The sequence below is a fragment of the Pseudorasbora parva genome, chromosome 21 (genome assembly GCF_024679245.1).
Source record: "Pseudorasbora parva isolate DD20220531a chromosome 21, ASM2467924v1, whole genome shotgun sequence".
Classification (NCBI taxonomy): domain Eukaryota; kingdom Metazoa; phylum Chordata; class Actinopteri; order Cypriniformes; family Gobionidae; genus Pseudorasbora; species Pseudorasbora parva.
In genome coordinates this window covers 25,318,232-25,330,601 of record NC_090192.1, presented here as the reverse complement: position 1 = coordinate 25,330,601, position 12,370 = coordinate 25,318,232, and the positions used below count along the sequence as shown (strand labels likewise).

Genomic DNA, 12,370 nt, shown 5'->3' with positions numbered 1-12,370 from the left:
TTTGCTTTTTATCTCTGAAGTCACAAGTGCTGCTAAAACTCTTTATGAAAAAATAAGATTGTTGTTTGGTTGTGTTTTATGCAGTAGTGGCCTATAATGGTAGTAATCTTATAAATGTAATCTTTCCTCCTAGGACCTATGTATTACACTTGGTGTTTACTCTGATCTTATAGTTATCCGATCATGGAAAAACCAGGTGCAAATGCCTTCTGAGACTCTTTCGAGACTTAAATCCAATTTAAATCCGGTCACTCACTTCAGGTGGTTGTTCAAGACACATTCTGGACAAAATTGGACAAGTGTAAAGGCGTCTGGTTGTTAGTCACATGTCAATTTTACTCCTTCCAAAATGGAGTAAGATCATGTTAGCCAGTATCCAGATATGAAAGCGCTACTGCAACACACATTGTCATAGATGTGGCCCAGATGCTCTTCATCAAGCCGACATGCAAACTGATGCAAATGAAACTGAATGTTCAACGTCGTATCCTGAAGCTCAACACACTCACATACAACCATCTTCATTAAAAGTAGTGAGAATAAATTATCTCACCAGTGCTAATGCCACTCTCTCTTATTGCAGAGAGAGAAATGAGCTGATATCTGTTACTTTCGTTGACGTGATTTGAAGATTGGATTAATATTCATTTTGCAGAGACTCATTTGTGTGGCCAAGTGTAAATTTAACCGTTTTAACAAACCAGATAGCTAGCATATCAGTAAAAATGCATAAAGTACAGGTGTAAACAGGCTCTTAGTCGTTCACCAGATTGTTTAATCATCCTTTTTGCTCTCCATGTCTTTTTAGGTACTACAAAGGTGTTTCACAGGAGATTGTGGCTTTACCTTGAGATACAGCTCCAGACAGACACTCATGAGTACCCCGGATCATCATGTACTTCCACACTTGCTACCCTGTGAGGTAAGAACCTGCTGCTTCCTGTTGCAGATTGTTGTATGATGCTCCCCTTTACTTTTTTATACTTTTTCTCTTTTGTAATTCAGGGTCTGTCGTATTTCACAGAAGCCTTTGTTTCTATTAAACTGCCGGTAAATGTTTGGAGCGCCAGAGTGTTACCTCTTTTTCAAAGACTCACCCCAGAGCCAACTACATTAGTAAATGCTGCAGTTTTTCATTACTTCCTCCACCTTTGGCTGTATTTTTGTAGGGAGAGAAGGAGCGTACAACAACCTTGATTACCGAAGCCCAGAGATTAACCCTTAACCCCATCCCTGAGACAGAGACAGAGACAGACCTACACAATCAGCGGGTTTCCTGTCTCATAATTATTGGCGCTTGATTGGTCTGTCAGAGACCAGATTCGCCCTGCAGCCCACCTTCACCGTTCCCCCCCCGCATTAATGACCCACGACATATGAGAACCGTGTTTACATGCAGAACTCCATACCGCCACATCGACTGGATCACTGTTGGGATTTTCTCAGGTACTTAAGGGCTTTACTTTTGATTAGACTATAGTGCAAATTTAGATGTCGCTCTGAGGCATGGGTCAATCAGTCTGTGATGTAGTGAGTCGTATGGACCTGGGATGTTTACATGGGGCTGCTGGGATGGATGGATGGCTGGAGGGAGGGGCTGTTCCACTCAATTGCAGCCACATGTTTGCAAAGGATGTGGAGCTGAACGAGGCTGTGTGATCTGCCAGACTTTAAACAGGGCCTTCGCCTGTGGGCAGCTCCAAAGATTTCCAGCGCGTTCCTCCAGCCTCTTCGTTACTGTGGTTTCTGGGCAAACACACTACCCTGTTGCCGTACAATTTTGCATTCATAAACTGCACTTGCACTGCCTGAGATTCCCATACGATTGCTCAGTCAAATCTGTTCTTGTACTGACTTAAATTAACACACAGACCACACACGTATAACTAAGTTACGTTGAGATGGGGCATGGGATATTTCTCATATGCTGGTGAACATTTGCAGAAAGCAGAAGCAGGAAAACTTGCAAACATGCACAACCATAATGGAAGAAATACATATATATACATACATGTGTGCACATTTTAGACAAAGCTAAGCTACAATCTAGTGTAACTTCACAAAACACAAATGGACTGTCATGAATTCAGTTAGACTAAATGGTTTACATTTTAAAAAGATTAATTATTGCTTTATTCCGACTAAAATCAAACTTTTAAAGTGAATGTAAACTAACTGATTATTGGATCTGGGATCAAAGTGTCCAGATGTCACTCTTGAACTAAAGAACAAATGCTTTTACTGCCCTTCCTGCTGCTGGAATTAGGTAATCTCAATATGAAGTTTTAAAATGAAAGGCATCTAATTTAACAGATTGGCCTATTTTTGTTGCAGTGTTTTGAAAAACATTGGAGAAGTTAATTGACTTAAAGGCGTAGTTTATCCAAAAAAATGGAAATTCTGTAATGCACCTCTTTTCCTTTCCTTTCCATGCCCCAATGGCTTTTTAGAAACAACAACTCAAACCTTGGCGCTTGAAAACAACCATCACCCCACAGAGATAAGAAAAAAGATCTCCAGCATTTCCATAGTATGTCTCTCCAATCTATGCGGATAAGAAAGAAAAAAATAGCATCCTTTTAAACACCTTGTGGCAGACATCTTGATTTGTAAGCTCATGCAGGAATAGACATTCTGGCAGCACAAGCTCTGCAGAGTGTGAAAACGATCTGTTTGATACAGTGGAACCTCCTGCCGCAGCCATTAAGCGTCCTGCCTAGAGAATTGGAGACATCTGAGACCCCTGCATGAAGTGCACTTTTATGCTTTGCTCATCAGGGCAACGTCCTTCAGCTCAAAACAATTTGCACTTAGTGTTTTTTGGGGAAGGGGGCAATGTCACATTCAGTTGGCTGCTGGATGACATGTGTTTCTATACACAGTGGGACTAGCCACTTAGTAAAATGGATTTTGTTCTCCGTGTCCAAAAGGAATTGGCTTGCACAGGTCCGCACTGTGGTCTGTGATCTGTCAGACAGGATTTCACACTCAAGACGTGTAGATTAGGGAACTCGGGTGACCATCCCTGGGTAGAGAAGACAATTTTCTGAATCAAAAATCATAGAGAGGAAAAAAAATACATTAAGAAAAATGAAGTCCTAAGAGATATCCACACATGTTTGTGGCTCTTTCTTCTAGCCCTACAAGTCTTTTCATACTGGAAATCTATTCAGTGTTTTTACAACAGAAATTTTAAGATCCTACAATAATGCTATGTCATTGTCATCAACCAATAGAAAAGTGTATAGAAATAGTAATCAAGTCTTCATAGCCAACATGACTGCCACGATACAGATAGATACACTACCATTTCATGTTGGGTCAGTAATATTTTTAGTATTATAATTTAATGCTGCTTTATATATATATATATATATATATATATATAATGTATTTATTGTCACTTTTGAATAATTGAATAAGTTCAGGCTAATTAAAAGTATTGATTTTCTTTCAAAGTCTTACTGACTCCATATTTTGTAATGTAGTGTAAAAATATAATCCAGGCCCGTGCACAAAGCTCAGTACTGTCTAATTTCCAGCAGAGCTGATCTGTGATTTGTTGAACTGAGCATGGGCCTACTTGTGTGTTGTCCAGAACTGGACCACCCTACCATATGTCTCTGTGATGTGAAGTCCTCTCTGGAGAGCTAGGCTACATTTGGTTGTGGAATGTGCTAGAGCGTGTGCATCTGCTTAAACAAAGCCTTATTTTCAGCTCAATGTTGTAATTACAGACTAGAATGAATCTAGCCGTGTTGTGAACCCACAGCAGCCTCTGCGCAAGTTTCCCAGGATCTGCCCATGGCTTGTAAGTCCAAACAAAGAGTGTTTACAGCAGTAAATATGAGCCACATTAACACAACATCACTCAAGTCTAATTTACTTACTTTTAGAAAAGTATGTCTTCCGTGTGAGGAAATCTTTGTAAAGTGTCATTGTGTTGGAAATGGAATAAGATGCTAGCATTAGCAGGGTGCTCACTGGTGTTGAAGTGAGTCTAGAGAAATGGGACTCTCTGGAAGCGGTTAGTCTCAGCGCAGCTTGTAGTATAGTACTTGTCTAGACATATGGATCGATGGGAGTCGGACTTGCTCTCTTTTTCCTGTGAAGAGTAAAAGTGGATTGTGATTTTGTTACATTTTTGTACTGAAAAAGAAAACCAAATCCATTTTTCCCTTTTTTTAATAAGTTGCACAATGTTATTATTGTATTTTAAAATATTTTTAAGTAGTTTTGTTAAAATATATTTTTTACATTGTATATTTCTGATGATTTTGCTGTTACAATAAAATCTAAAACAACAACAACAACAACAACAACAACAACAACAACAAGTTAACAATAGACAATGAATAAGTGTGTGCAAACTTTAGACTGGTAGTTTATGTCAGCCAACATGAATTGATATATAGTTTTGTTTCATCCAGGACCCTCAGTAGTAAAAATGCGTAAATGGAGCACAGGAGGACCCAAGGTGCATTAATATTGAGATCCACGTGGGTGATTGGTAGAGCACCATGACCTCAATAGACTACGCACGCACACCATCATCAGTGTGTTCTTGAACCCACGGCTGTCTGGATAAAGCCCTACATCTTTTGCCACAAACCTCCGCCCTCGTTTCCTTCCTTTCAACTATCTGCACTTTCCACTCGATTTCTATTTTGTAGATGTACCCACAAAAAGATTCATTTTTACTCCTGTACTTTTTTGGTATCAAGTCAGATACAGTCAGTTGTACATCTAAATATACATATTATATCCCAATAACCCCCTTTTATATTTCCATTAGAGGGTTGTGTCTCTTGAGGGTTGTTCAACATCCAATAAGCTGCAGATACAAACCAAAGTTGGGCTGTAGGTGCGGAGAGAAACTAAAGGCAGGCTGTAAGAGGGCTGTGCTGGTAGCAGAGCGTGACTGAGATATTGGAAGAGCTGCAGCCAGCAGGGAATGATAGATAGAGGAGGACAGAGAGGGGGAGGAGGAGGAAGACAGGAGAGTAGAAGTGCAGCAGGAGGTTTTGAAGGGGAGTGCTCTGCAGGAACGTTTCAGTATTCTTATGGTAATCCAGCCTTGGATGAGCCTCAGAAGCAGCCAAGCAAACAATGAGAGTGGAGCCAGGAAGTCTGCTCTCCCTGCTGGTCGGCGTGACTTGAGAGGCAGGCGAGGCGCAGGGCTGCCTGCAAGGAGGGGCCCCCAGGAGGGGCCAGGGAAACGCATGCCAGCACACATATCCACATACCACATTCACTCAATCTACAAGTTAGAGAGCATGGTTGCCGTTAGTGAAACGCATGCTTGTGGTGTTGTTTGCATGTGTTGTGATGAGTGGGACTTGTTTTTCTGAAGACTGTATAGAAATGGATGCATTACTGTCATCATTACTAGCACAGATTTGGTGATGTACTTTTGTCAATGCTTTTAAGAGATTCTGATTACATATGCGCTATAAATCATTATCATACTGGTTGTCTGCTGATATTAGAGGGGTTTTTTTTCTTTCGCTATTGGTCGATGGTTACTCTTTTTACCTTCATCGAATGCTCCTTTGATAATGTTAAATCATGTTAATAAAATTATAATATATATAAAGTATTTATATTATAGTTAATTATAGTTATATAATATATATATACTATATATTATAGTTAATCATTATATATTAAATAAATGAAATCATTATTAATATATAATAATTATATATTATACTATATCATAGGTAATTCTAGTAAATTATGAGTAAGTGGTCCATATTTTAAAAAATGCAGTTATACCGTGTCTACATCGGACGTGAGTGGCCCAAAGCCCAAAGTATACACAAAATAAAGTAAAGAAATAAATAAATCTTTCCATCCCAGAACTAATGCGATTATGGTAAAGCCGTGACAATTCAAAAACATAGTTGACCAATCACCGCACACTGACACACAACATGCTGACACGACCAATCAGAGCACATTGCGCTTTTTGGAAGTAGGGGCTTCATACATAGAGACAGGAACAAAACAACATCACTGACAGACTGGGAAAAAAGGTGCTGCAAAAATGTAAAATATGGAAAAAGTAAGGCTGTTTTTTCATATAATTCCACATAATGCAGTGATGCCTAAATTCACGTGTAGCATTTAAACATGTTTGGTTTTTAGTGTTTTAATTTGAAAGATTAAATAATATAGGATTGTTATATCAGCCATTTAAAAATGTATAAGCCATAACATGAAAATAGTTATCATTAAATAATTATTTGCTTGATTCTAATATTGATGCATTCCTAATTTCTGAATTTTGTTCTTTTCTGTCCTTTTGTTCTGCGTTTTTTTTTTTTCGCGTAAAGAATGCAGTTGAATGCATTTCTTCAGTGTGCATGCATCGATCTAGACCGTACTTAACAGGATTTTGGGTGATCCCTTTAGTTGTTCTTCTCACCTGCCTTTCCATAACCTGTCTGAAAGGGGATGTTTGGCGTCTTGCGGATGTCCTTTTATGCTGTGAAATGGACTTAGCTGAAAAAACAAAGATATTCAAAGGCCCTGTCAAAGCAGCATTATCTTTAGGGAAACAAGTGACACAGCTAGCTCTGTTCTTCCTCAGATTTCTGTCTCCGCAGTGACTTCCCTTTCAAGCATCATATGATTGACGACTGTGGGAATGCCTTCCCAGAAACCACACGCCATGCCTCAGTGATTTGCTATAAGGTGTGGTCATTCTATATGGTGGCTACAGTTGCTTTACCTTTACCCCCATCTCTCTGGTCTTTCATCCATTCAAAGGAAATTAATGAGGCGCTTTCCTCTGAAAGAAGGCTCTGTGAGACTATAAATTATGCAATTTAGCGGCACAATTCTATGGCATCTTTGCCATCTGATTTAATAGTGGTCCATCTGCTGCAGAGATTCACTTTGTGCCAGTTTTCAAACTCTGTTATTGTACTACCACATTGGAAGTAATTCTTGACTAGAGCAAATTGATTTGCCAAACCGTTTCTTTATGCGATTTGGATTGGAAATCATTTCAATCATTTCTGGAATATGGCATCTTTCTTTTTCTTTTTTTTTACTTCATGTAATAATATTTGTGTGGCTGTGGTGAGGTGTCAGGGGCCTCATGATAGGATTGTTCTTTCTCTGTCAGCACACTTCCTGTCCTCAGGCCCTGAAGCTTTCCGCACTCACTAGTCCTGGCATGCTTTTACCAGTCTTTGGCTTTTATCTCTCCTAAGGCTAAACTACAAAGTGATTCTGGTTATTTACAGGCTTTGAAGGTACACTGTGTAACTTTTGGCCCTCTAGCTAAATGCATGCATTTCGTGAACATTGTTTTGGTTGCACTTTGGTCTGTGTGACTGCGGATGAATATGGTATCCTACTGCTTATCCTACTGAATATTCACTAAGCTAAGATATAAAAAACAGTTTATTTGGAAAAGATTATAAGCTGAATATCTGAAGATGCATCCATTAATAGAAACTGTACTTCTTGGGAAATAAATTCCAGCATATTGACACAGCAAAAAAGTAAACTTAGCCTAACTTGCCCCCTTCTTATCTTTAGTAAGGCATAGGTTACCTTTGGCAAGAAATGCAACAAGAAATCAGCACAGAACAAAATGCTTTAACATGTGGTGACACTGGCTGTGACACAAAACATTGCATGCACAAAACCAACAAAATTGTAAGCCGACAGATGACAGTAGGCTACTTTACCGAAGCAAATTAGCGACAGACACTTCATCATTATAGACAGTGATTTTTGGAATCTCCTTAGACGGACACACGTTGAAATGCTTTCAAAAGCTTTGGCTTTCTACACCAAAGTAAGCTCGGGTGAAGGTTTTCCTTTGCCGATTAATTCAAATTTTTCTTAAAAAGATTATCTTGAAAATGCTGTGGAAAATAAATTAACAACTATGTCCTCCTCAGTAACATTATTTGAGTTTCCCATAGCGAATAGCGCTAGCATTAACTCAGCAATAATAAGCCCAACTCATTTGGAGAGACGATAGGATTGGTCAGTTTTCCTGTCATTTGAAATTAGTCTCTCATTGACTTGCTAAAGTGTTTTGTGGAAAAATTCTAATATGGGGAAAAATGGGCATGTACATAACACAAACTGAATAGGCAGACTTTATGGGTTTTTGCTCAAAACGATTTAGATGGTTATTGTCAATTTAGGAATTTTCATTACAAAAGTTTTTTAACTTTTATTTATTTATGTAAATATGACCTATTTTACAATGATTTAAGCCATCTCTTAGGGCCAAGAAGGTCCTGACGGTTCCCGTCTGGTATAATAATTATAGTAACTATTATTATATTGATAAAGAATTGTTTATTTTTGTGTCACTGTTTTTTTCCTTGTTTGCGAGGAAACATTGTGTACATTGTTAATTGTACTGCCTGTGAACAACCTTTTGGGTTTGTTTGGTTTTTACCAGAAATGGTTTAAGTTGTTAACCTGTTGAAGGTTGTGTCTCTCCATCCCTTTCGCTGTGGTCCTGTGTGGAGAGGGATTCGGTCTTTCTTATCGGTCTTTCTTACGGGGTCCCTGTGATCCAGAGGAGCCCCGCCTTTTGTTTCCCCATTACCCAGGAGTCAGGGAAGTGTGAAAAGTAGGGCGCAGGTCGGGGCTCTTTGTCCCCCTCGGCCAAATGAAAAGTGACAGACACCGGCCCCCTCTCTGTGCCTGTTAATTCAGGCCCCCAGTCCCGCAGAGTCTCTGGGAGCCACTAATTGCATCGAGACAAGCAGAATCTAAAAGAGAGCAGACACATTATGTTATTAACGCTGGACAGAACCCAACACCCACCATTTGAACGGGACACTCCTTAAAGGGATAGTTTACCCCCCCAAAAAATGTGTTATGCTGTGATTTACTTACTTTATATTCCACAGAAGAAAGGTTTTGAACAAAATGAGGGTGAGTAAATGTTGACAGAAATTTATTTTTTGGGGTGAACTATCCCTTTAAGCAGCCTTCCAGACTTGAGAGCCGCCATTCCACATCTCCGCTTTCATACAGGGTCAGGGGTCATGCTCTCACAAGTCATGGTGCCAAGATGGAAGTGCAAAGGAATTTGAATATCACCCTGGTCTTCTCTTGCTTGCTTGCTTTCTGGCAGTGAGGAAGGAAACGTCAAAATGATGGATCTGAAATATTAATAAATGTTCTTCTCTCTTCATTACAGGGTCTTAAACAAGAAGAGGCTTTAAAGAGGCCTTGAAGTCTTCGTCAAGCTTGCATACTCTTCCTCAATCTACTCGCATTCATCGCTAATTGGTCACTTCATTGTCTGAAAAGTGGCAGAGTACAGCACATCCAAGACAGCCATACAGCTTTTGCATCTAAGCCAACATCATGAAAAGCACCTCCATGGTCGTCGTATTTGCCATTTTGGGAGCTGTCGTCCTTCTCTCGCTGCCAACTGAGGGTAAGACAGTTTGATTATTGTATAGTGTGTCTACACTTGACCATTGCTTCCTTCTCACTGGACCATAGAAATAATTGGAAGTAGATGCAGAGTGTCTGTTTTGAGTCACAAACCCCTATAGCAAACAAAAATGTGTTTTTGTTTGGATTCGTTTGAGTGAGGGAAGAAGGCGAAAACTGGAGATGACTGAAAGAGTCGTCTGTTTTGTTTCATCTGGATGCACAATAGAAATGCAGCAGCAATTTATAATACAAACCAGACTAAAGCAGCAGGAGAATTGATTTCGTCGTATTTGGATGATACCCAGTGTTTGCAGAAGCCTCACTGCCTGTTTTAATGGATGGTGGCCTTTAAAAACATAGCAGGATAATGGCCTAGCTTTTATTCTCATCAGGCCCCGAAAGCACAAAATCTGTCTCTTCACATTTGCGATGCATTAGCAAACAAACACTATCTGCCAAGATATTCATCTGAGTTACATTATTTAATTTTATTGATTTGATGCCCTTCTGATCTTCTCTCATATGGGTCGGTAGTAATGGAGACTTTGTTTCCATTTCAGGTAAATTCAGACATGAGTGACTGCACACGTCTTTTCTCTCAAATGTCTCGCATTATCAGAATGTAATGGCCCCTGTTAGGCATTGTTGTGTGGCATTCATATAGTCTTTAGGTAGTTAATTCATTCACTCAACAATGATTGTAATTGAGAATACACATCGTTGGGTGTGTGGAGAGGCCATTGGGGTCACATTTGGCTGTGCATAGAAATAATGGTATGGGTGATTGGTTTGAAATTGTGAGTGTTTTTATATGTTAAGGAGAGGAATGGGTGAAAAGGGTGTAAATGTGCAATATGTATTTTAAGTGAATGCTGTTTTTCCTTTAGGGGGTTACATTAGTGTGCTAATGAAGCAATAGTGTGAATGGAATTAGAGTTGAAGTGTTTGAGCAAAGCTAAAATAAAAATGAAAAAAAAACTTGCTATGGTCCATGGAGATTTTTTTCTTTTATTTAGAATTTTTTCAAAATTGGGGTATATACAAAATTGGTTTTTAATTGATATATTAGGTTGCTAAATGATCAAATAAGGGGAAAATTACAATAATTATATTGTACATTTATTGTAAACAATAAATTGCACTTTTGGCTCGAAGCCAAAGTTTGGCTCGATAAGATTTTTAAAAAAAAGATTTTGAAAGAAGTCGCTTATGCTCCACAAGGTTGCATTTAAAATACAGTAAAATAGTAATATTGAAATGAAATATTACAATGTATAATATTATACATATAATGCCATTCTGCAAAGTCTTTAATGCTTAACTGTTAATTTTTTTTTTTTTTTTTATCACATTTTACATTATTCCAAATGTGGAATAATTACACCTCTCTTCCCTAGTTTGCCACACATACTCTGTTTAGTTCCTGTTTTGATGAATCCCCATCTTCTGAAAATCCAAATGTGTTCTGATTAGTTAGCTGGCCCAGTGTGTTGTGATTGGCGAACTGCTTTTACCGTGTTCCGGAAATGTCACACCCCTTACCCTAGCAACGAGTTAAATCTTCTCAGGTGTAAAATATTAACAATGGCATTTTGAAATGGCTATTTGAGCCTGATTCAGAAGGAGCACGGATTTTACAGGACATACAGAAAGGTCCTAAGGATCAGTCTTACAAAAGCGAAAGACCCATAACTAAACACTACATAAACACTGTAATGTTAGCTAGCAAGCTAGCAGAGCCCATCTGCTTTGTTTACATTGTAGCAACTACATAAAACTTATAATTGAATCTGTTAATAGTAAAGAAAACAACAAAAAATAACAAAAGATACTTACAGGTTGATCCATAAACAACTGATAAAAAGGGAACTGCTCTGTCTTTCAGAAGAAGCTTTTGTGCGTAGCCGGCACTGTACTTTCTTAGGTTCTGAAAGCTGTCCTCCATAAATTGTACAGCACACAGATAAACGTTGGTGGTTATAACATTCAGAAACAGCATTAAAAATAGGTTCTTTAACATGGCAACAACATGCTACTAAAGGCATGCTACTTTACAAGTCAGCCAAAATATTCAATAAATAAAGATGTTGGTGATGTGCAAAACTTAATTGCTGACGGGTGCAGTTCTGTTGAGAACTGTGCCACGTTCTGTGTATGTTTGTGGGCACTGTGAGCCTAGCTATGAGTCAAAGTACACTTTGTTATGTAATATTTTGTTATGCAGTCAACAAGTTTTCCAGGCTACAAAACAACACTCAGCAATTTTGCAGTAGTCCACCCTTGTGGCTTAAAAACAGTAGATTCATTGTTTACATCTGCTTTATGAGTATCTCAGAGTTGCCCACTGATGTCATGAATTCTTACTATCTGTTTCTGTTTAGTTCCTTGAAGTTTATTTTTCTAAGTGTATTTCTATTTCAGGGAATGATATCTTGGAGTCATAAACAGTGTCTATTCTTGGCAACATGAAAGCCATGGGAGAGAGCTTTTCCTGCTATTAAGAATTAGAGTTACGCCCCTGCGGAGTCTGTTAGGAAAAAAACTGATCGATAGAGATTAAGAAGTTTAAATTACTATGTCAAAGCTCACAACCCCGTTACCTCCTTTTAGAGATAAACTCGTAATATTGTATACAAAAGGAAATTACCAAGGCAAATCAAATTCTCTGGGGTGGGAATGCATTTTCCAGTTGTTTGGTACAACAGTTTAAAACGTTTCTTTTTTTTCACTGCACTGACACAGTTTTAACCTTACAATTGTTTAGAGTGGTCACTGTCTGCTTGTTAGGCTCTTTAAATATATTCTTCCTTCAGCTGTGCCCCTCCCTGTAAAGAAACAAAAGAAGAAATGGGTGCTGGCTGCTGGCAGCAATTTCTCTCACTCGTAAAGTCAACCAGAGCCTTTAAAACAAAGGGTAACTACCCTCGGTCATTGCAAA

The 12,370-nt window shown here is 38.7% G+C and overlaps 1 protein-coding gene and 1 long non-coding RNA gene across 3 annotated transcripts in view; one reads left to right on the top strand and one right to left on the bottom strand.

Annotated features, from left to right (window-relative positions):
- Window positions 1–12,370, top strand: part of bmpr1ab (bone morphogenetic protein receptor, type IAb) — a 38,463-nt gene that overhangs the window by 12,637 nt on the left and 13,456 nt on the right. The window contains exons 2-3 of the mRNA XM_067429478.1: window positions 809–922; window positions 9,188–9,430. Of these exons, the coding sequence (XP_067285579.1) occupies window positions 9,358–9,430 (73 nt within the window). The 5' untranslated portion in view covers window positions 809–922; window positions 9,188–9,357. The remainder of the gene's footprint in view (window positions 1–808; window positions 923–9,187; window positions 9,431–12,370) is intronic.
- LOC137055636 (uncharacterized) lies at window positions 929–11,555 on the bottom strand. Of its 2 annotated transcripts, none has more exons than XR_010900038.1 (4): window positions 11,269–11,555; window positions 8,458–8,753; window positions 3,891–4,105; window positions 929–3,025 (listed from the first exon to the last, which is right to left on the bottom strand). It is a non-coding gene; the product is annotated as an uncharacterized lncRNA (long non-coding RNA). The 2 variants fall into 2 exon arrangements; XR_010900039.1 differs by lacking the exon at window positions 11,269–11,555 and adding an exon at window positions 8,881–9,174.